The sequence below is a fragment of the Megalops cyprinoides genome, chromosome 16 (genome assembly GCF_013368585.1).
Source record: "Megalops cyprinoides isolate fMegCyp1 chromosome 16, fMegCyp1.pri, whole genome shotgun sequence".
Lineage (NCBI taxonomy): Eukaryota > Metazoa > Chordata > Actinopteri > Elopiformes > Megalopidae > Megalops > Megalops cyprinoides.
Window position 1 is genome coordinate 7261728 of NC_050598.1, and position 23925 is coordinate 7285652.

Sequence of the window (23925 nt, forward strand, 5' to 3'; positions counted from 1 at the left end):
GTGTCAGTATTTGTGCCCAGTCCGTTTATTTCAGATATTTTTACTTGCAGAAACTGATACCTTGGCGTAACGAAAAGCTCTTTCTAGTAATCATTTTCAGCAAGGCTTACCAGGGGAATCTTTATAGAAAAAATGTGGAATAATTTTCATTTTTCATGAACGTTTTGTGTCTGTCTGTCTGTCTGTGTAGACCCTGCCAAATTAGGAGATTTCACAGTAATACTCCTTGTGGATCACACGGTTCAACTGGACACTTACCATGTGAAAACTTCAATCATAACATATCTGAAGTGTATGACATATAAATGATGATTCCAAACAATAACATCAACAGGGTAAAGATGCTATCTGGTCGCATACAAAACTCACCCATCACGTGCAAAATCTTTAAATTAATTTAATTAGCATTATTTACAAAACAGGAGCTTGCCAACAAACTGTGAAACATCTGACAGAAAATATTTCCCTTTCAACCAAGGGGCCTTAATGAATAAACATTAATAAAAGCATGAGAGGGTGGGTCACTGCCCCCTCTGCTCACAAATACACACGTTCAGCAAAGCATTGTGGGATTGGAGACAGAGCGGTTCCATTCGTCACAGAACCTAGTAAAATGTGACACATTGCGGCCCTCTTCCCTTTGTCATGTAAGGAAGCAAGCAAACAAAAACACCCACAAAGTAAATGAAAGCTGAGACTGAAAGGAAACAATTGGCAGGAAGCTACAACCTACAATTCATCAAACAAAAAAACATGTTTTTTCTTGTCGCTTTCCTTTTTATAAAACTGTCAATCTTTACACTAAATAAAATTTTACATTTTACAATAGAACTTTAAACAGTAAAACAGTCTTTTGTGAGGTAATTACATAGTTACTGTACTTGTACAAAGTAAAAAATAAACAAAATAGATTTTGTTTTCTCTAAGTCATCACAACAAACAAGCATTTTGCATCTGTTTTCTTTTAAACTCCCTATTGTTAAACACCATCTCCTCATTGAGGCCAAAGTCTTCAAACGCTTAAGCGTCTCTCTCCTGGGCAGGAGGCAGGCAGCTCCAACCCTCCAAAGCTGTAGAAGACTGCATGTTACTTCCAGCTCAGGCTGAATGCTGTTGTGAATTTGTCACTTGTCCAAGGTGTCATAACTTTTTACTGTCCCTGGTCCATGCGGTTAATTGAAAGGGAAGCGTGAGACCTTGGAAGGCCAGGAGACCTGGGAGACCACAGGGAGCAGCCCCCCGCCACATGACAGAGAATAAGAAACAGGAGACAGCCCTCTCTGCCGCCGAAGCTGCTCTCGGGAAAACAATAATTCAACACAAACCGTGCGTCTGAGGACAGACTTCAGACGTTCAAGGCACAGGACCAGTCTCAATCCATCGCCCCTTCCCTGGTCCTGAAACTGCAGCGATCCTGGCGTTTCACACTTACCCAACCTATCAAGCATTCTTTGCAGCAGAGCTGCAGACTGGTTACCCATGGTTCTGTTCAGAGCCTTTGGATCCTGACTAGATTTGAATAGCACAAACTTCAAACCTGCCACAAACACAATGCTCATTTTCTGCAAACGAGACAACTGGAATTCATTTATTCTGATTAAGATTCAGCCAAACAAGGGGCATTGGCCGTTCTGGGTAAAACTGTGAAACACCGCTGATCAAAGCTGTCCAGGACCAGGGGTTGTGGACTTCTGGTTGCAGTCCGACATCTTAAGAATGAAAACTGAAGGCCCTTCTTATACTCTGATTCACAGCACACACTTCCCAAAGACCAACAAGTAATAATTACTGACAGGGGAAAAAAAATAACTCCTTCAATGAACCAAACTCACAGTGAAGCCATTTCCCATGTACAGTAGCTGAGGGATTTATATTCCTGATATAGTTCTGATTCTTCCCCCTAGACACGTCTAAATTAAAGTGAAATCGAACTAGGGGAGCCTCAAATTGAATCCACCACAGCGAGTGCCGTTTAACTTGAATTATCAATACCCAGCGACCAGGCCGTGCTAGTGGAGTCTCAGTAGAGGCAACAGTAAATACTGTTTATAAGGTTATATTAAGCACATATCCAGGCTTAACCCTCAGCTGAGCTAAAGTCCCTCTGTCAGAATGGTTTTGCAATCCCCCTCTTTGGCTCTGGGAAGAAATGTCGCCACGCTGCAGACGACTGTGTTGAGAACCAGAGACAGCAACTGCTCAGCGTGCTTAAGAAGAACGATGAGTTTCTTTCCCCCCCATCAAGATGTCCTGGAGGAAAGACGTTTCGTCAAGTACATGTACACACATGTCATAGTTTTAAGGCTCCTCTGCTGCTTGCACTGTTTAAAATGTGAAGGCTGTACTGTGATTTTATTGCATCATTGTTGAATTACTGTTATTATGAGTAGTACAATTCCTATCGTAATTATTATTACTATTATTATTAAAGTTATCATTATGTACAATCTGCGTGTGCGTGTGGGGCGCCTGTGATCAGAAGGGCGTGTGTAGGTGTGTGACCCGCTGTGTGGGCGAGGCCGGGGAGGGGGCGGTGCTGTTAGGCAGGTGGGGGGCGGAGTCAGACAGCTGCAGCTCCTCCAGCTTCTTCAGGTACTGGTCCCTCAGGGCGAGCAGCTCCTTGTACCTCTGCTCCACCGGACTCTGCTGCTGTTATGGTGGGGAGGGGGGGAGAGACACGCATGGTGAGAGATCATACGTCCTGATAAGGGGTGTGCCCAAATTCACCTGTTGTGCCTACCAAATTTACCCAAAAGTCCCTAAACAAGTCTCACTTCACTGTGGGCAAAGGTAAATTTGAGTTTCTCACTAACACAATGCAACCCAATAAACCATGACCCTCAAATGTGCCAGTGTTACCTACACAATGGCTGGTGATAATACACTGAAATATCCATTCATATGTTTCTTTTAATTGCAAAGTTACGGGCGAATGCATTTTGCTGAGCCGGAGGAAGGCAGGCTGGAGCCAGACAAGAGATGAGAAACAACTGAGGGTCTGTCACAACAGGCTCGGAAAGCAGCGGTACGGGAACCTAGGTGAGCACTTCCTCAAATCTCACTCCTTTCAGGAAAAAATGTGAATTTTTGATTTCCTGCTGAGGGCAGAGGCCTTTCTGCAAGTCTGCTGTGGCGATAAGGGGAGGGGGGGTGCTCGGCTCCAAGCAGCGGCCTGTTGTTGTGCATCTGTAATTAAAGCTGGGAAAAGAGGATTTTCTGCTCCAGTGAATTGGGACCGAGCGCAAGGGCAGGGGATCAGCAGCTCCACACATCAACTCCCTGCAGATTAGAGCCGTCCGGCTCTGGAGTCACGGGAGCGCCGCGCAAACTGATCTGAGTACAGTGCGCCACACTGCACCATCTCCTCCAGAGATACAGTGGCTGGTCATTTGGACGGGGCCAGAGCATGAATGGGTTCTATCTCCAACTTCACACTGGCATAGCATGTGCTCACAATAACCTTTTGATCACTCAAATCGCACTACCCCACATCGGCAGAATGCAACAGAGTAGATGATGTACATCACTTGTAACTCCTTGCAGTACGGGGGGGGGGGGGGCACATCAAACAACTGATCTGTGGTCAGTGGCTTAAAGGGAGGAACTCAAGACAAAAACATTGCAGATACTGACTCACGTGAATGTCAAAAGCAGCACATGGGCTATTAATGTTTTCTGTCACTGTTATAGATTAAATACAGAATGTATGATATAGACTTATTTATCAACCAAGTCTAAATGAGCTTACAACATTCATCAGCAATGTTAGCAAGCTACCTGCTTATCTAGCTACCTAGCTAATATATAATTATTAGCTAGCTATAAAACCTTGATCGATTATATCTTCATTTGTGGATAACTTGCCAGTTTTTGAATGCTTAATTTTTCAAAAAATTCTGAGGAGGAATGTCCCAAAGTGAAGAGTTGAAAGCTCATAATTTCTCCCCCTACTGTTCAGATGCAGAGGCAGAAAAATGGCACATGGAGCCCTCCAATGAAGAAGATGGGGGAGGAAAGACTGGGGTGCCACCTTGGTCTTTACCTGCTGTCGAATCCGGGGATTCCACCGGATGTAGTAAGTCACCCACAACTCTAGGTGGCGCATACTGGCTACAGGGTAGAGTACACGGGTGGACTCAGTGGCATAGAAGGGGTTGATGTAGGATGCCTGGTCGCTGTTGATCAGGGACCATAGTGACACAGTCTTCGTCCTGACCTCCTGAAAATTGCATGATACGGGGTGAGAGAAACACACAAATGCAAACATGCGTGCATGCACACACGCAAACACATACAACAGAAAAACAGAGACATGCACATGCACATGCACAGACATACACGCAAGCACACTAACCTAAGTATACGAAACATAAGCACAAGCTGATTCAGATACGCACAAACATACACACACATACACATACACACACAGCAGCATGCGGCTGTGGTGGTGGCGTTTGCCAGCCTGCAATCTGCACGCCGCTGGAGAGTGAATATTTCAGCCCCCCAAAGTGCATCATGCTCCAGCTCAGTGATGCGTTTCTCTTCCGCTCCAGTTCAGATGGCGGCAGCGAGGAAAGAGACGAGTCACAGAGAAGCACGAAGGGCGTCCCACAGACACGCTCCCGCACACGCACACACACACGCACACGCACCACTTACATTCCAACCCCCCAGCACACACACATATACACACAAACAAACACACACACACACACACACACACACACACACACCACTTACACTCCAACCCCCTAGCGCACACACACGCACACAAATACTCACTCTCACACACACATAAATACACACATATACCACCTACATCCTAACCCTCCCACATACACTCGCGCACACACGCGCACACACGCACACCACTTAACCCCAACCAGCCCCCACCCCCCCTCAATCCCTCCACGTTTCAGGTCATTAGCTATTCGGAGCCATGGATGCACTTCGACTGACAGACCACGAGGGCTTCGGTGCTAGCAGAAGTGTTACAGACAGAGGGAGGAGGGGGGAGTCCTAGCGACAACGGCCGGCTCCTCACGTTGGTGTCGCGGACGCTCTCGCAGTTGTACAGGAAGGTGCCGAAACGGCAGCTGTAGAGGTGGTCCAGGACGGTCACCAGGAGGCGCTCGCTGAACTCGAAGGCTGTGGGGAACTGGGGCAAGGGGTGGGGGAGGGGGTGGGCAAAGTGAAACACAGTTACTTTACAGTCTCAGTGCAGTAACACAACCAACACGTAAACCAGGTCACAGAGTACATTTACTGCTCCACACGGTTTCTTTCCAACGGCGCTATCTCTCCCCTCGAAAAGTGGTAGCATGGTACTGGAGCTGGGCTTACAACCGGAAGGTTGATGGTTTGATTCTCAGGTGGGTTATTACAGGTTTCCCCTTTCAGTGAGGTACCAAACCCCCCCCCCCACCTGGGTAAATGTGAGAGCTAAGTAAGTCACTCTAGATGAAATGTAATGTAATGATTTAAAAAGATCATTCATTCAAATAATTTTCTTATTGGATTACAAAACCGCCGTTAGTACTTTTGTTTACCGTTATTAATTTCAATTTTGAATGCAAATTAAATTGCGGGGTATTGACTTTTAGATCACGTTAACTGGTAAGATTAATTTCTGCTCAGTGCTGCAACCAGGCACAAGGCTCCTCCCCCACCACAATATTAACTGATGCAGCACCGCAGGAGTAATGATTACACATCACAAACAGCAGCAGCCCATTAATAAAACTTCATCAACAAAAGCTAATGGGAGATGATTGATTGGATCCACTTTAAATCAAGAAATCATTAAAATTAGAAATATATTTATTTATACGCAAGGGAGGTAATGCCATTAAAATTATCCAATGGAAATGGAGATCCATGTGGAACACCAAGCACATGAAAATTTACATCCAATCCCATGGCATGAAGATACAGCAGATTTTATTTACAATACAGTTCAGGCCATGAAAATATAACACAGTCAGTATACAGCAGGGTCCATGCCACTAAATACAACAGAATTAACACACGCACAGGGGTGTAATTCTCAACATGCAGCTCAGGCCAGGTCTGAAGTGCACCCACCTGCTTGGTCATCTGCCAGACACAGTCAATGAACTGCACAAAGATGGGGGACCGGTCCGCATCCGCGTGGTTCTTATCCCCATGACCGATCCTCTACAAGCATGCACGCACACACACGCGCACACAAAAAGCACACAAAAAAGAAGTCACAATCAATTGCATAACTTTAGGTTCCCATTTTACGTGAAATGGACCCAACACATGTAATTACAGTGTAACTGCAATCTGGTCATGAGATAGAACTGCTTCTTAGGGATTACTTCACACTACTGATGGTTTGTTTTAACTCTTACTTACGCAAAACTAGTTACCTGCACACTGGTGCCTACATGCACATAACAATAACAGAAAACATTTACAGTTCTTCATGTGCACTTATGTTAGTGATATCACAATGAACAACAGATTATTTATGTGATACACCTGCAACAGCACTGAGACCACAATGCCAAGTGGAACTGAACATTAAATAAAGGGTCACTGCAATGAGGTCCAAGAATGTAGGTGAAAAGCCAGACCCGACAGCGACAATGAAAGAATGCTAACGCCAAGAAATCACAAGCAGCAGTGGTGCGGCGGGGCTCACCGAGGCAAACTTGTGGCCGAAGCTAATCCACTCCTTCTCCACCAGCACCTGGAAGCCCTTCAGTGTGCGGTAGTAGCTGTCCAGCATCAGCATGGCCAGCGAGGTCAGCTGGGCTGTGCGGTCCCAGCCGTCGCTGCAGTGCACCACCACAGAGTTGCCCGACGAGATCTTGTCCGCGACCTGGATCGCCCCCGCCAGCACCAGCTAGGGCAGGCAGAGGGGAAAGGAGAAGGAGGGGTGGAGATCAGCGCTGAACTGTACTGAAGAAACACTGATCATGAGACGAGCTCTGTGTCACTCAAAGGACGCACTGATGCAAAAGTGACACGATCCCTCGTAATTAAGGTAACTGTCAGCTTCCCTCACTGTAAAATGAATGAAGTAACACCCTAGGGCAAAGAAGTAAGTAAAGCACAGGCAGTCACTGTATCTCTGCACACTGTGACGCAACGAGGAGAAATAAGAGCAACAGGAGTGACTCTGTTTTTTGTGATGCAACTGAGGGGGAGCAGTAACTGTCCTTTGTGATGTAACTGAGGCGGAGCAGCAATTGTTTCTCTGCCTCCTGCAATATACCTGAGGGGGAGCAATATGCATCGTAATACCTGATATGTTGTAGCTGAGAGGGAACGGTGACCCTCTGTCTTGCGTGACAGAACTGAGAGGGGAAATACTGTGGTTACCTTGATGTGCTCCAGCCAGTGTGTGGATTCCAGACTGGAGAGCCAGTGTGACTCCTCCACGTTGGGGTACACGATGTCCTTCAGCTTCTTCAGCGACTCCCTCATTACGTGGATGTTGTGGATGTCCAGGAACACCAGCTCGGCGTTCTGGTAGGCATCTTCCCCCTCATACCCGCCGCCGGTAGCCTGTTGCCATTGACGACAGAACGTCTAGGTCAGACAGACTTCGTGGCTGGAAACCCAGGCCATGCACGCATGCGCAAAAAACACATTTTCTCCACGGAGACATGCAGCCGACAAAGTCGATGCCGCAGGGGTCACCGAATCAATCACGGCACTCACACTCACTAGGATCAACCCTACTGTGTTCAATATCAGTCCACCATACTCCACTGTGTATTAGTCCATCCAATTCCATTCCACTGCAATCCATGCTATCAGTGCTAGCACCACACAGACGCTACCCTGTCCTCCTCCTCTTCACTCTACCTCAGTTACTTCTGTGGACAGCATCATTAACCAATCAAGCAGACATTTAACACCCATCTACAATGGACGACAGAGAAGAGTGGTCCATTGTGTTAATTAATTAAACAGATCCCTTTTCCCTCCTGCTGACTACGCCCTCAGCCCCACCCCAACCCCAATCCCCCGCCCCCTCCCCCTTCCCGCTCCCCCGCAGACCCGACCTTGTTAGCCACGGCGTTGACGTTGGGCCGGGCGTCGAAGATGGTCAGCTTGTTGGTGGTCCCGTTGGCCTCGCGGATGATGTCGAGGTAGCGCTCATCGTCGCGGTTGCGCTTGCCACTCATGCCCACCAGGGGCTGACTGCAGCGCGCGATCACCGCCTGGTTCTCCGGGTGGATCCACGACAACACCTGGCAACCGGGGGAAGCAGTACAGGAAGGGTGAGGGCCCAGCATGCACCAAGCCTGTGGCATTTTTTTTTTTACCACCCATTGTCCTGTGAAGGTCATCCCGACTGAAGATGACTTTGTGTGGGAATTACAAAAATGGGAACGAGTGAAGTGCGCCTGAAGCAGCAGCTCCGGCTGATGAAACACGTAAAGAGTTCATTTTCAGCTGATGCACAAAACAAAACTGCAATAAAACCAACTGAGTTCCAGTTCCGTGTCTTGCGCACCAGCATCATACAATAGTGTTGCACTGTGTGTGCAAAGGGTTACAGAAAACTTGTGTACCTGTTTGTTTATTTCTGTCACGCAAAAACTTGCTCCTAAAAACTCAACTTGCTGCATTTGGGCCTTAAGGCAGACAGAGGGACACCCCACAAGAAAGGAAGACTTCAGCAGGCATTAACACTGTGTTGTTCACAATAAAAACAGACGTGGCGTAGGTGCTGCCCTGCCTTCAGCGAGACTCACAGGGATGCGGCCGCGGGAGCGGAAGGCGGCCACCTTGCGCAGGTCCTCCTCGGTGGCCTTGTATGGCACCACGAGGACGGTGGGGTACGTGTCACACAGCTCGTAGCTCTGGTTCAGGAAGGTGATCCTCCACTTGTCATTGGGCAAGCCCTGGAGGGGGAGGGGCACAACATACAGGGCACAACTGAGAGGGGGACCAGGAAGGAGGAAGACCAGGGAAAGAGACTAACACAGACTGCATTAATAAAGTGGGACAACTACATCATGGTTACACGACAAGTCAATAAACAAACCCTCAGACTGTTTGCAGCAGTGTCTTATAGTGATAAGGAGCACAGCTTGTAACCCAGTGGTTGCCTGTTTGATTCTCTGGCGAGGCACTGCAGTTGAACACTTGGTTGAGGTACTTAACCTGAACTGCCTCACTAAACATCCAGCTGTATCAATAAATAACTTCTACAAAAACTGTAAGCTATGAAAGTCACTCTGGATAAGGTCATCTGTAATGTTATGTAATGCGTTCCATAAATGCTTGAACATGTTTCAGTTTGGTGTGACATGCCCGTGTCAAACGAAAATCAGGTAGAGCCTCTGCTGATATTATGGTAAAAAGGTGGATGAGAGGAGGGAGATTAAGAGATGAAGAGGAGGAAGAAGAGGCTGGCTGGGTAGAGAAAGATGCGATGTGGGGGACTGAGAGTATAAAAGGAACAAATTTGCATTTCCATTTATCAGCGAAGCGTAACGGCGCGCCTAAGGAGGTCCAGACCGACCGACTCTGCCGGGATGGCAAGCCAAGCCGATTGGATAAAGCAGATTGGGTAAATGCATACACACACACACAGAACAGGATATACTCTGTTCTCCCCTCACTGCCTCGAGAAGTGAGGGCAACTTAAACCCCCTTAAAATCTACTTACGCTTCAGTCATTAACAGGTTTATCAATCTGTCGTGATCCTGAGCCTCCTACACCTGCTCTCCTTATTCTGCTCAGAGCAAAGAAAAAAGTCTCAAGACAAATTTTTGTCTCAGACTTAAATATTACGGTGTGAAAAAGTATGATGATAACTTTACGTAACAAACAATAATAGAACATTACAAGAATTCCAGTTTACAGGAAGATTAAGCTAATATTAGCCAAAATAGCAGACTTCTGGGTTTGTTTGGCTTTTTAACACTTACAAAACTCCACAATGCACAGACAGAGTATCTTAAAGGAATTAGTTAATCAGCAATGGCAGCTGCCAGAGGAAGACATTTATACCTACATGTTACTGCTTACTGTACACACATTGTGGTGTTACCTTCAATTTAGGTCTTTTAGTTGCCCTTGTGAGTTTATTAATAAATTACTAATAGTCTCTTAGTTGTCACATTTTGGTGTATGCTGAACTTGCACCTCAGTCACATTTAAATCATATAGTTTGTGAGTTCCTACTAGCGATGATAATTGATCTTTTAAGCACATTATGAGCCATGAGGGGATAACAAGTACTTGTGTTGGTTTTCATGAGCAGTGAGAGATGCCAGCACCCAATGAAAAATAAGCACTTGATGACAATGTGTCAGCACAAAAAAACAGTGATTTTTCTCTGAGCTCTTGAGTGTTTTTCGGCGGAACCACAGCAAACCATTCCTAGTACACCCACTTGTGATTTTCAAGAATTGTAACGTGTGTACTGAGCTTTAGAATAAACGCCGCAAGTGTTTGGAATTCCTCAATCTGGAGTCTTTATAGTTTCAGTCTTTACAGTTTATCCTTCTTTCTGCTTTATCTCTTTATTCCCACCCACCAGGGTACATCTGAGAAAAAGCACTCCGTTTTACGCGTTAAAAAGAAAGATAAATCTTACTGGATTGTTTGATTTTATTTCATTAAACCTGCAGACCGATTTACCAGTAATCAATGCCGCAAGAAACATAGAAATGCTTATATAAGGTTTCTACTTGAAATGCACTCAGGGTTTATCCAAACCCAGGAAAAATGTCTTACTGAACACATTTAGACACGCATTTAGAAAGTTCATTTATAAAGGTTGTTTACCTGATGTGTGTTTCATTCCTTGATATAAAGTGCATTCTTTTTATTCATACTTTGTAGACATCAGTGCGTTAAATGACATACAGGAAAACTGCTCTAGGTGGCCTTTAACTGGACTGTAATTCTCACCACAGCAATAATGCTGGCGGGCATACGGTGTATTAATCCTGTTAAGCGCGGCTGAAGTGCAGAAGCTGCTCTTCTTTCTGCCCTCGGTCTCTTACCTGCCGCCTGAACTCCTGCATGGGGCTGTAGACACTCCAGCCATTCTCCTCAAATTTCTCCTGGCTCAGGAAGGCAAACAGAGGCTGCAGACAGTAAGAGGAGTCACATCAACCAGCCACACAGTGATCTGAGATCACTTGCTCATTAACAACACTAACCCCCACCCATTTAAGTGTACAATTTTCATTCAGATCCAGGATCAGGTGCAAAGGTCAGAAAAGTGACTACACCAATATAGTGGATTTGGTGTGTGCCTGTGGGGGGGCATCCCACAATATGCCCATTGTGCTAAATATCTAAATGCATGCAGATTAAATCTGAGGACATGCAAATCAATCCCTTAATGCACAGGTACGAGCTGAGGGGGGTGATTAAATATTCATGAGCCAGGTCAGCAGCTGTCAACTCGCAGCCCAATCAGCGCTGAGCCATGACCCATCTGACATTCCGCAGAGGGAAGGCGGGGCTCTGACCGAGGATCAAGGACAAAGCCGCAATTTTGTAGCTGGAGGACACCAGCAACATTTACATTCCGGTTTACACCAGGAGTCACAGATGCTGTCTGGTAAAATGGACAGAGAACACATGGATCTAATGGATGAGTATGTAGTAATGAAGATTCAGTGATAAGGATATAGTCATGGAGATACAGTGATTAGGATGCAGTCATACAGATGTAGTGATGAGGATGTAGTCATGGAGATGCAGTCATACAGATGCAGTGATGAGGATGTAGTCATGGAGATGTAGTCATACAGATGCAGTGATGAGGTTGTTATGGTGGAGATGTACTTATGCAGATGTAGTCATACAGATGTAGGGAAGAGGATGTAGTGATGGAGACGTTGTAATGGGGGTGTACCGATGGGGATGCAGTTTTAGTGGTGTAGATGTAGTGTTTCTCTCTGCGGAGAGCTCAGCTCACCATGGCGTGTGAGAGAGGGAAGGCGTATCGGAAGAGAATCTCGAAAATGTCCCTCCTGCTGTGGCCCTCCTGCTTCAGTGCGAACCGCAGGTTCCTCATGTCCTGTAAGAAACACACAAACACACACACGCGCGCGCGCACACACACACGTGCACACACACACACACACACACACACACACACACACACACACACACACACACACACACACAGCTTGTCAATAACATCTGCACCGCACAGAGGGGGAGACTGAAACTGTTTATTTCTGCCTGTGTTATTTTTGATGTCAAACCTTTCAATAACTCCTGTCCCTCAACCCGCTCCCACAACGGAATGAACTCTCCCCACCCCAAACTGAACAGCACAGCAACACGCTCACCTTGCAGGTGATGTCGAGTCCGTAGGAGTTCTCCCCCCGACTGGTGGCCCCGCCCATTTTCTCCACTCGACTGACAGCCCCCAGGGGGACATCAAGGGTAACAGCAGGGTCCTCCAACAAAAAAAAGTATTACGTTATACACACATATATTTACAGCAATATACGTGGTGTATAGTGGAAACCATGCCCTACATGGGTATGTTCAGCACCAATTAGCAGGACTAAGTCTAAGTAACAAATATGTCTCCTTAACTGAAGTGCACTCAGACACAGGGCCATTGATTTAGCCATCACAATTATAAAGTCTTTGCTGTGACTCCATTAGGGCTGAACTGGCCAGAGCACTTACAGTGTCACTTGCAGGCACTATAAAGACTGGTGAAGGAAAGTCAGCGCTGCCTGAAATGTCTGCAATTTTAACCTTCTATACTTCGCAGGCCCCATCAATAACGAGATGTCCACAACCTGTCTTGTTTGGACACTGTTACTGTTTGGACACTGTTTTAATTATGGGGTCCTTGATGTTGCTCTGCCAAAAGAGTTCCTGACTATAACCGCTCTCTACATTCTGTCGTTGGAAATCTGTGTTTCCTGCAGGAAAGTGCCTTCAGTTTTTAATAACCCATATGGAGCAGTGCCTCCTCCAGAGCACGGCAGCAATCCCTTTTAGCAGACTTTGTCCCTGGCACAGCGCACTGGGGCCCGACAGCACACTGTGGGCTGTGTTCATCAGAGTGCACGCGCACTTTAAAAAGGCCTCTGCGAGACAAAGAGCTCGCTGTAAATCACGATTTCACACACTTGCACAAACACCGTCTCGAGGGCACCGAACTTCACTCGAGGCCCTTTTGAGATGGTTTACTCCCTCGAGCCCCTACGTCCACGAGCACACTTTTCCCCCCGTCTGGGGTCCCGGCGCTGCCATGGCAACGGGCTGAGCGACGCTCAAACGAACCCGAGACTGCCGCCGAGGTGCCCGTGGGTTCCTGCCAGCCCAGATGGCGCCAGGAAGGAGATGAAAAGGTTCTGATGGGTGGATTTCGGGTATCTGCACCCCCACCCCCCAGCCTCGCCACCCCCCTCCCCCTCGCCTGCCTCTCCACAGTGCTGCCAGAGGAACGTGTTTTCTCGTGTCAGGAGAACAATTCGCCGAAGAAACCCGATTACGGCCTCAGGTGTTCTCTCTCCCGACAACAGCCAGTGAGAAATGGTCAGAGCCTTTTGCACAGGCTGTGGGCCTGCGTTTCGATAACAAATAGCTGCCTCTGTTCTTAAAGCAGGAATGCCTGATGAAGGTAATGAGACATAAATTTCACTCTCAGTAAACTTTCCTGGATTTGCAAGATGGAAGTGTGTACAGGAGTCAGCCTTTGCCAAGTGTATTCATACTCTTCAGTGCAAACTTTGATGATGTTCCAATCAATCCAACTTCGGTCCAGGAGTCCACACAACACCACTCTTACACCCAGTAATGTGACACAGGAGTCGCAATGCAGCATAGTGGTAACGAGCAGGGCTCATAACCAGAAGGTTGCTGGTTTGATTCCCGAGTGAGGCACTGCTTCTGTACCCTTGGGCAGGGTACTTTTGCCTCGGTGGCACAATTGCCTCAGTAAATACCCAGGTGTATAAATGGATAACATGTAAAAGCTGTGCCATGGGCCCACAGGTCACATTTCCTACCACGAGACAGCAACAATGGATCAGTGCCCAGTAGTAAAGTAAAGCACTCACTTTCTCAGCACTGACCAAAGCTCAGTGCTGCCAAGGGGGCTGGGAGGGATTGTAATGCTACCCTGAGGACCTTAATCTCTCACAGTCCAGATTAAATTCATTAGAGACCCCTTGCCAGCCACACTGTTGACACTGCACAATAAGTGACTGCTGAAATAGCAGGCTGAGTTCTGGGTGGATCAAACAGCCATTTCGACAGAAAAGCTGAAAAGCTATCATAAACCCCAGCTTTTTTCTCTTTTGTAATTACTGGGAGTGTCACAGTTTTGATCAGCTCACCACACGCGCCACCACTGCAAGCCAAGTCGACTCAGAAAAACTCCCCCTGCTTCCTCGTAAAACACCTCCTCTCCCTGCTTTTGGCGACCGGCTCCGCCCACAGGGCCTTACCACGTCCGTGCTCTTGAAGAAGAGTCTGTAGTTGGTGATGAAAACTTTGCCTTTCACTGCTCCGCTGAAAGGACACATGTAGATGAGGTCTTTGTCTGCAGAGACACAAAGCAGGATACTGAGGTCAACATGCAGTGAACATACCTTCTCACCCCTCCATCCACAGATCTCATACACAATGAGCACCCTTCACAGGAGCAGCACAAACTGAGATCTCCTTCATAAACACTGCACAAGCTGGAACATCCTAGTGTGCTTAACAGACACTAAATTCCTTCCTATGAAGGGCTGAAATTCCTTCATAGGTACAGTGCAAACTGAGATGCCCTTACCCCACACTACATAAGCTGGACATCCTTCAAAGACTCTACACAAGTTGAATATCCTTCACAGGAACAGTGCAAACTGTGATGTCCGCAACAGAAACCACACAAGTTGGACATTCTAAAAAAAGAACTTCCTCAGACAAGAAACACCCTGCACCTTCCTTGAGAAATCACACATACTGAAGATACTTTCACAGACAACACAAACACCCCAATCCTTCAGACACCACATACATGGAATAATCTTTCACAGATACTTTCATGCACCAAAATGTCTTTCACAGACACTACATAAAATCAACTCTCTCGCAGACAATACACAGGCTAAAGTATCCATTTGTCCCTACACATGTTGATAATTCACAGCAGCGGGCTGGGAGTGGGGGCTGGGCAGTGAGTTGGAGCTAGCGTGATGAGTATGTGCTTTCACTACTCTCTCTGTGAAAGAGACGATGCGGAACAAAAAGAGTTCCCCTTCTGTCCTCTGTTTCTCTGCCATCTTCTGCACTTTGATTACAGCTGGCGGACGCTCCTGAGAGAGACAGAGTGGGAAATGCGCTGGGGCGAGGCAATGCAACTCTACAGCAAAGCCACTTTCTAAAATTAGCGTCTGACAGGAGCCCCAACAGGGGAGCGTGCAGTAAATTCTCAGACCTTTTATTTTATATGTTATGTTTATTTACGCTGCAACAGTTATGTTAGCTTAATGGTACTCAAAGAAAATGAAGCACTACCAAACTCAAGTGGAAAGACAATTCCTAGTCTGTGCACTTCATTCATGCGGGATTCATGTGTTGTTTTTCATATGTGTTTTCAAATACATTGAAACGCATGGTCTCTATTGGTATTTCTGTTGGTCTGGCATTTTGGAGTGATTCTCCAAGCTCCACAGCAATACATCTTTAAAAAGAGTGATATGAAAAGGAATAAAAAAAATCCCAACAAACGTAAACACAGATTTGTCCCAAACCTGGACGGATGATTTTTTCAGTTTTTTTCAGTTTTCAGTTTTTCCCATCTTTGGATTTTCATGGGTTTTTTTATTCTCACTGGACATCAACTATTGCATCCTGGGGGCAAATTGTGAGGGGTGCAAAACTAACAAAACCTGACCACCTTCACAGAAATAACACTTACAGAACAGCACGATTTTCACTACACAACAAGCTTCATTTTAAACATTTGTTTGACCACAAAAGGACCAGCGGAGTGTTTCTGATCCTAGATCATTTTACCTCAAGCATCCCTTATTACGAATCCTGTATTGGCTTTTGCGAACTTGTACGGACGGATGTATGCAAACACAGACAGATGGACCGGCGGCCACGCAAATACTCCGCACTTTGTAATGAGCTGCCTTTTGGGGGAGAGCGCGCTGCATCGCCTCGCAGGCCGTCCTTGACCGTTCTTCCCTGCCCGCCTCTAATAGAGCGTAAAGAGTGATGACAGCGATGATGGCGGCAATGACGGCGCTGACGGCTCACCTGTCACTCTCTCCTCGCCGGGCAGCAAAGGCACTTCTGCGAGCGGGTCCATCTTCAGGCTCTCCCTGGACGCCTGCCGACACGAGAGAGCAAAGAGGCGATTAACACGGACCCACGGAAGAATGGCCAGCCTCGATCGCACACAACCCCATACACAGCCCAGCTCCGTCAAGACACACAACAGCAGTTCAGTCGCAACCTGAAACTGGTGCGACTGGCCTGTCAGTTATGACAGCAAACAGAAAGTCACTCAGGGCTAACAACAGGAGTGTGGGACTGAGTAAATACACCTTTACACCTCTGTTTAGAGACAGAGATGGAGGGAGGGAGGGAGGGAGAGAGAGGGGGGGAGGGAGGAAGAGATAAGATAGGCAGAGAGAGAACCAGTTTCTATTCAGCTTGTCTAACAGCATGCTGCCCATATCCAGATTGACCATCCCTGGGCGATTTTCCTGCTCACAGCTAAAAGGTCGGTGAACCGGAATGTGGAGGGGAGCGCACAGCAAGCTGCAGCTGAGTGGCTACAGGGCAGGACTGAGCAGGGGCTTGTGGGTAATGGTTTGGTCCTGGACTTTCATGACGGCTGATGGCTCCCCCAGGGAGGACAAGACAGTGGAGAAAGACCTGCGTCTGTTTGCAGGCATTAGCAATGGATTTACACAGGATGTGAATCTGAGGGAAAGGATAAATGGAGGGGGAGAGAGAGAGCTAGAGTGCACGCCCTTTTTGTAAAAGGCCCCAGGATACAGAGCATCAGTGACCAGAGTGAGGCCTTCTCTGTGACTCAGCTTAGATACGGAGAAGCCAGTGCACTGCCCTGACAAAATGCTGCCTGCACAGATGGCGAGACTGGGAAATCTCCTCCACAAACACACTTACTTTTCAGAAAAGGGGAGAGATTTCTGGTGAAATGGTGGAAACTAAACTAAATAACCGTTCCGCAACTAAATGAGCCTGCTCACAGGAAACAGCCATGTAGGCTCAGATACAGAATTACTAGATCAGAGACTGCGTTCCCTGGTTTCAAAGTCCTGTCCCAATATACCATCTGTAACAGATGCACAGAAGAAACCTGATGTTCCGAAGGCCTCAGTGACATAAAAGCAGCTGCCGCCACAGATTCAGCAGATGACTCAGATCCAGCATAGCCACCCAGTTTGAAGGCATTTGATCTTAGTTTTCAATACTATGTCTGATCTGGTAATTCTATATCTATGCTTCAAAGAGACCTCCCCCTCCACCTGAAGGCAACCCTCTCCAACAGACTGGGAGGTCCTGTGTGTGGCAGCAGGACTAGAAATCAATAAGAAACCACAATGGCGGACAGAGACAATTCTTTCAGTGCCCCTGTATGGCAGCTTTCAGCACCACGACACAATGGTCAAAAATGTCTCTTGTATCTCAATGTAGTTTCATCACTTATTCATAGTTAGAGATTTGACCTCTCCACATAGGAAAAAAGCCCCATTAATTTACAACCGCAGTAAAAAGAATGATGACTAGACTGGGGCCAAATGAAACTAGTACACCTTCCAGGTTGAGCCTCGCAACGCTAACACAACACACAATGGCATTTTTTATTTTCCTGTGTGTCCAGCTTTTGTCCGAGGTCCATTCTGTGCTACGTACATGGCCTGCATTGGCCCCCTGCGTCCGTCAGCACTTCGCTGTTCGCAGGAGGGTGGTAAATAATACATAGGGAGTGAATGTCCCACTTCTACTCTGACCGGAGCCATTTTCTGAAGGGTTGGATCTAAGGCCGCAGCACTGTGTGTGCTTCCTACAGACGCTGCCGAAGGAGCAGAGCTAGAGAGGAGGATGGGAAATGTAGTCATTTACTCTTCCACAGCAAACAGTATCATCCCAGTATGCAGGCTTCACTGAGGGACACTATATTTAGTAAGGAAGAGGGGTGATGGGGGGGGGGGGGGGTTTCCCTGCTTTCTGCCAGAAATTTTGTTCATTACTCCAATGACCTATATTTATACATACTGCAACTGGCTAATCAAGCCAAAACAAATGTACTTCTGAGAAAATGTCTTCATCTCCCTGTACAGACACACACAAGCATACAAAAAAGTCTTTTGCGTGATAAAATTTCAGACCTACATATCAAACTGAGAGCTTGGACTGGTTGTGGTAACAACTGACTATGATGCACTGTGAAATGGAAAAAATGTAGGCTCACTGCATAACCTAAGATATCTTAAAGCAAAACCAGGTTTTGATTATGACCATCTTTCCTGCAATACCAGTAGCACGTTCTTTAGCACGTATAATATCAGCACCGCGTAGGTGCACACAGTACATTTTAAATTAAGTCCTACTTTAGAGGAAGTGGGCCACGAGCAGAGATAGAAATAGCATTTTAACTGCAACTGCATCTGAAAGGCCAGCAGAGAATCAAGGAAGATAATTGTGACCACGACTTCATCTATTGGGCCTTGTATTTCTCCACCCTTTATCAAGCTCCACAAGCTGCCCAACGGAGACAGTGGCACACATGCAGTGTGTTTCCTCAACACAAAGAGAAAACCTGCGCCGGACGCCACACAGAAAGTCCCTCCGAGCAATATGACCCTGACCGGACATGTCTGACAAAAGTCCCTTCCAGCTCTGCAAATGCACTTTACTGGAAAGTAGCCAAGCATCACTCACTCTGACCCGATTACCTGTACCTTCTCAGGTGAACTGGCTAACATAACAAAGCAGTGGAAGTCACTTCCTGTTTCCTGCATTTCAGCTGGACATGTACAGGAAGTGTGCACGCTCTGCTGAGGTCTGTGCAGCAGGTGTGCCCAGCAGCAGCCCGAACCGGTGTCACTCTCTGGATGGGTGCAGGTTTATTGTTGTATGTGGCGTACCTGTCACTCTTCAGATGAGTGCATCAAAGTTCACTGGATTTAGGCTACAAAGGATTAATTTCTCAATCAACTTTGTCTTTACTTACCTTTCAACAGACTGGCCATAAATTATAAAGAAAAGGTTGTGATCCATTCATTTCCTATCACAAAGCCTTTGCACTTGTTTCAAGATACAACAATAAACAGGTTGATGAAAAATTCTTAGTAAACTGCCAATCCACATAAAGGGGAACATTAGGCACCCAGACACAGTTAACTCCTTTTAAAAGGACAGTTGATTTTATACTGTCTTAAAGTGAACAGTACACACACAGGACAAAACACTACACAGAAATGAAATGGACAGTGAAGTTAATGCATGGCCATACCACTGCAGAATAACTAAAAAAATAATTGAATAAATTTGTATTAATAAAAGCAAACAATGAGTTAAAGGAGCACTTCACTTTACAGACATGGGTGTTATTATCTGCAATCAAAGCAAAGACTGTTTGCTAATTTAGCTGAGTACACCACAATCTCTCAGGTTGTGGATGGAAATCATTCACTTAGCTTTACCTTAGCTACCTAATCAAGGACAATAGTTTATGTCAGCTGACATACAGTAGGCTGTACGATGTTGCAACATTTAGACTTCTCTGTGACCAAAGGTAATTAATGATAGGTCCTGGAAACATGCATTGGTCTGTTATTACAATAAATTTAAATTGATGGACAACACGTATAAACATCAATACTTGGACACAGAATTTGTTCTTGGCCGGATGACCTATATTTATACATACTGTAACTGGCTAATCAAGCCAAAACAAACGCACTTCTGAGAAAATGTATTCATCTCCCTGTAGACACACACAAGCATGCAACTTTGAGAGTCATATGACAATATGACAATTGCACAGTTCCTTTTAATTTCACTGACAGTTTTCTGCAGGTTTTTTTGGAAATGGCTGAATATTTACAGATGCTACAGAAGCATCTGTAAATACAGATACAGAAGAGAAAAATGCTCTTCTACTATACCTCCACCAAAGTAAGCATTTTTTGGAGAAGCAGGTTGATACCTTTGCAAAAAATGCTTTTCTTTGTTCAATATTTCCCTTCTACAAACCTGAGAATGTAGGTTATTGAGGAAACAAAACAAATGTTCAGCATCTCCATGGAGACACACTTTGAGCGGTAAACATAAAAACCGAATGAGAGAACTGAAACGATCGTCCACAGCCCAGCTGGCTGAAGGCAGGCGACAAACAGATAAAGGTTTTACACAGGCCCCTGGCATGAGAACAGAGCCAAATGCTCTATAGGTTACCAGAATTTATGTGGATGCTAAAAAGTGTGTGTGTGTGTGTGTGTGTGTGTGTGTGTGTGTGTGCGCGCAAGTGTGTAAGTGCAAGCACATGTGCATGTTCCATGTTAGGTCTTATTTTTGGGCTCAAAAAGAGAAATGCAACGAGAACTGCAATGAGTTTAGAAATGTAAAGTGCATCAAAACACTATGCGCTATATTCCAGACAGAGGGAGCTGGTAGTTAACGTAATCCTAAAAAGCAGTGGCCAAATATAAGAACCAGCAAAGAGTATTAACAGGGAAAACCAAAGAAAATAACTTAATACAACTACCTCAGGTTTTGATTAGAAAGGGTCATTCTATTCATACAGATGACAAATATATCTATTGTTAGCTTTCTTAAAACAGATAGCTCGCTTGATTCAATTATCAAATTATCATGCTTCTTGGTCGTTCTCAGTTCTGCTCTGTTATGTGGTAGCTACGACTGAAACAAATTAAAATTTAATTAAATTAAATTTTAACATCTTGTGCTAAAATAAAGTGTCCATAAGGTTGTTTTGATTGCTTTCCTTGCATCCACGCATTATACTGTTTACAGTGCAAGCTCTAATTAACGATGGAATGATGGAATGACTATGTACTCCTGCAACATTATCGCTAGGTTCTCAGTAGCTTTTTTGTCGGGTTTTCATAATCAAACGTTCCTAAGATTTTGCGAGACGTCATCATGAAGATATACCCCAATAAACTCTGACGATATATGCTCAACAAATTTCAGCTACATCCTTCAGAACTGAAGTCTATTTAACATATGACACGAGACTGACGGACATAGAGAGACTACTGCACAGAGGCCAAGCACCGACAGCAGCTGCAGGCTACATTAGCGCTTCACTTACTGGACATAACTGACAGCAGTGGATGGACGAGGAGCTACCGTTAGATTCATACCTTCTGCGTGCTCTACGTAAGCTGTAACCACAAACAGGGCCTAAAAAAGAACTGGTGGGGGTTTCCGGTCGATCAGGTCAGCGGGTGATCACACTGAGTGGAAAAAAAAGACAGTTCAAGTTTCGAGACACCAGTTTAACTATATTTAGCACAATCGAAAGCTCAAAAATGATGCAGTAACTCTTCAGTGTACGCTCCCCTATCAAAAGCACAGCGTGTCTCAACATAAACGTAAAACATCGGCAGGTTTACCATCACGGCCAGGCACTAACACGTAACGCTGCACGGAGAGACAGAGCTATTTCTTGCTTTGGTTATCTGTAAATGTGGTTATGTCCTTGGTTATGTGTAAAACCAGTACTACATGTTAAAAATCGCATACCTAGCTTGGGTGTGACGTGAATATATATATCAATGTTATTGTTTCAGCATGCATATCACAGGCAAATAAAGCCATCTCCATCACGCAGAAATCAAGCAGTATCACCGCATATGCGGCACTGTGCAAGTCCATTCTATATGACGAGAGTTAGGTTCCAAACCTGAAATGTGCACACTAGTGAAAATGTGTCTAAAACTTGTCGGCCATATCCGACCACAGGTTTGCTGTTCATGAAAAAACTGAAAGCTCAACAAAGCACTGGTTAGGAAAAGTATTTGAGATAAGAGCAGCATCAAATCATCACTATTATTACCCGATTTGTAAGCAACTTACAACGTCTTCCTTGGAGAGCATATTTGTTTTGGGGCGCAATTCTGAATTTGAGTTTATGAGTTGGTGATGCATTGGAACCTCGCCACTACCCAACAGTTGAATTTAAATTAGTCAACCAAGTGTAACATTTCAACAGATGGAAATCAGAGTATCCTAGCCTCGGACAGAGCAGAAAATGAAAATAAATGTCATAATAACTGAGAGTCAGAAGTCAGAGCTCACAACTCCCTATAAGAACGTTGCGCAGTCACGCTGGTTTGCGTCTGCTCAGTTTGAGCTTGTAGAACTTTTCCCTGTGCACATTTGACCATCCTGGCCTGACACAACATAACACGCAATAACAACACCTAAAATACCCTCGTTTCACTGTTTTTGGCTCTCAGCTGCTTAAATCGGTCGTACTATTTGTTAATAGGACGTCTGATTTGACTAATTTGGTAAACCGAGGGTTAGAATTAGTAAACTGGTGGTTAAATTATTAAATTTTTGGATTGGAAACTGTAATCTGAGGGAAGAAATTCCACCAAGTCATAGGTGGTTACATTTATTACACCGAAAATGCTTTTTAAAAACATCATTGGACGTCCACAGCGTCTGAAGAAGACGGTTGGCTGGCTTTTGGCAAGCAGCTGGGTACTTTCCATAACGACCTTTGCTTGCATGGCTACCCAACTACATAGCAGGTACTTCGGACTACTTATTTATATCTGTTTTGGAAGGTGGACGGAGGGTCTCCCTTTCTGAGTTGTTTCGCTAACAGAGTACTGATTTAAAAAAGTCAGGCTGCATCACAGTTTTGCCCAGTCTCCCTGTTTTAATGTGCGCTTTACTGACAGATCAGTGCTAAATCGGGTGTGTGAAATACCCCACACTGTATCGAAAATTGCGAGCTATCCGCTCTTGGTAGCCAGCTAACTAGTTAGCTAGCAAGATGGTATTAACTTAGTGGAAATGGGGAAAAACATATACAGGTCTATACATAAAAAGATAATTATAACTATTACTTTAGTTTAAGAAATTCTAACAGAACTATGAATAACCTCGGTAGCTAACAACAAAGCTAGCAAAAATATGCAAAAATAAGTTTAGTTTACAACTTCATCGCATCCCGTCCAGTCGCACTCACTCATTAAGGCAAGCAATGAGGACCAGGAAATATTTCAGGCCCGAAACAGTGATCCATAATTTTCATGTGCCTCTTTTACCGATGGAAAACAACTTCCGCCAGTCGCCGGTCTTGAGGACTAAAGATGCATTCGTGATAGGTAATAACCCGCAAATTTCCTTGCAGTACTCACCTAGAAACTGCGATTCAATCTTCTGTTCCTGATTTTCTTCGTGTGTTTTGCACGGGTGTTGGGAGAGCAGACTCAAAGTCATGTGACAGGCTCCATCACGCGGATTGGATAATGTCCTGTCCTACAAGTGTTCTTGGGAATTGTATTTTTTTATTTAAAACCGACTTTACTACTGCTGCTGATTTATTATTATTATTATTATGCTACTGTCTTTCAGGATTATTCATTTATATCGCACCATTTGTTTTCACCATTTGTCAAGTGTCAAGACACATGTGGTGATAGCTTTCTAAAAAACAATTCACAAATTTTTAAATGCTGTTGAGCTTTCTAGTAGCCTATCATAAAACTGAAAGAACGGTATAACCACGAATGGAATATGCAGCATTGAACTACTTTAAGATGTAGCCACTTCACAAATAAATACTTAAATGTTCAGTTCATTGTTCTTTAATTCTCACCGATAAATGCCTCAAACTTATTAGTAGGTATAACCACAAAAAAATCAAATCTTTGTGCATAATTTGTGTCATAAATAAATAAATCAGTTTTGAAACTCCA

At 45.2% G+C, this 23925-nt stretch overlaps 1 protein-coding gene across 2 annotated transcripts; it reads right to left on the minus strand.

Moving 5' to 3' along the window:
* Positions 1 to 975: 975 nt before the first annotated feature.
* On the minus strand, positions 976 to 23434 carry mtm1 (myotubularin 1). Of its 2 annotated transcripts, XM_036547553.1 has the most exons (15): positions 23365 to 23433; positions 21352 to 21444; positions 16244 to 16316; positions 14434 to 14528; positions 12310 to 12420; positions 11931 to 12032; positions 11005 to 11088; positions 8739 to 8888; positions 8043 to 8231; positions 7354 to 7539; positions 6671 to 6874; positions 6085 to 6177; positions 5045 to 5158; positions 4043 to 4219; positions 976 to 2649 (listed from the first exon to the last, which is right to left on the minus strand). In XM_036547553.1, the coding sequence occupies exons 3-15, from the start codon at positions 16293 to 16295 to the stop codon at positions 2476 to 2478; spliced, it is 1731 nt and encodes a 576-aa protein (XP_036403446.1). In that variant the 5' UTR covers positions 16296 to 16316; positions 21352 to 21444; positions 23365 to 23433; the 3' UTR covers positions 976 to 2475. The 2 variants fall into 2 exon arrangements, with proteins under 2 accessions (XP_036403446.1, XP_036403447.1); XM_036547554.1 differs by lacking the exon at positions 21352 to 21444 and having other exon boundaries at positions 23365 to 23434.
* Between the last annotated feature and the right edge of the window lie 491 nt (positions 23435 to 23925).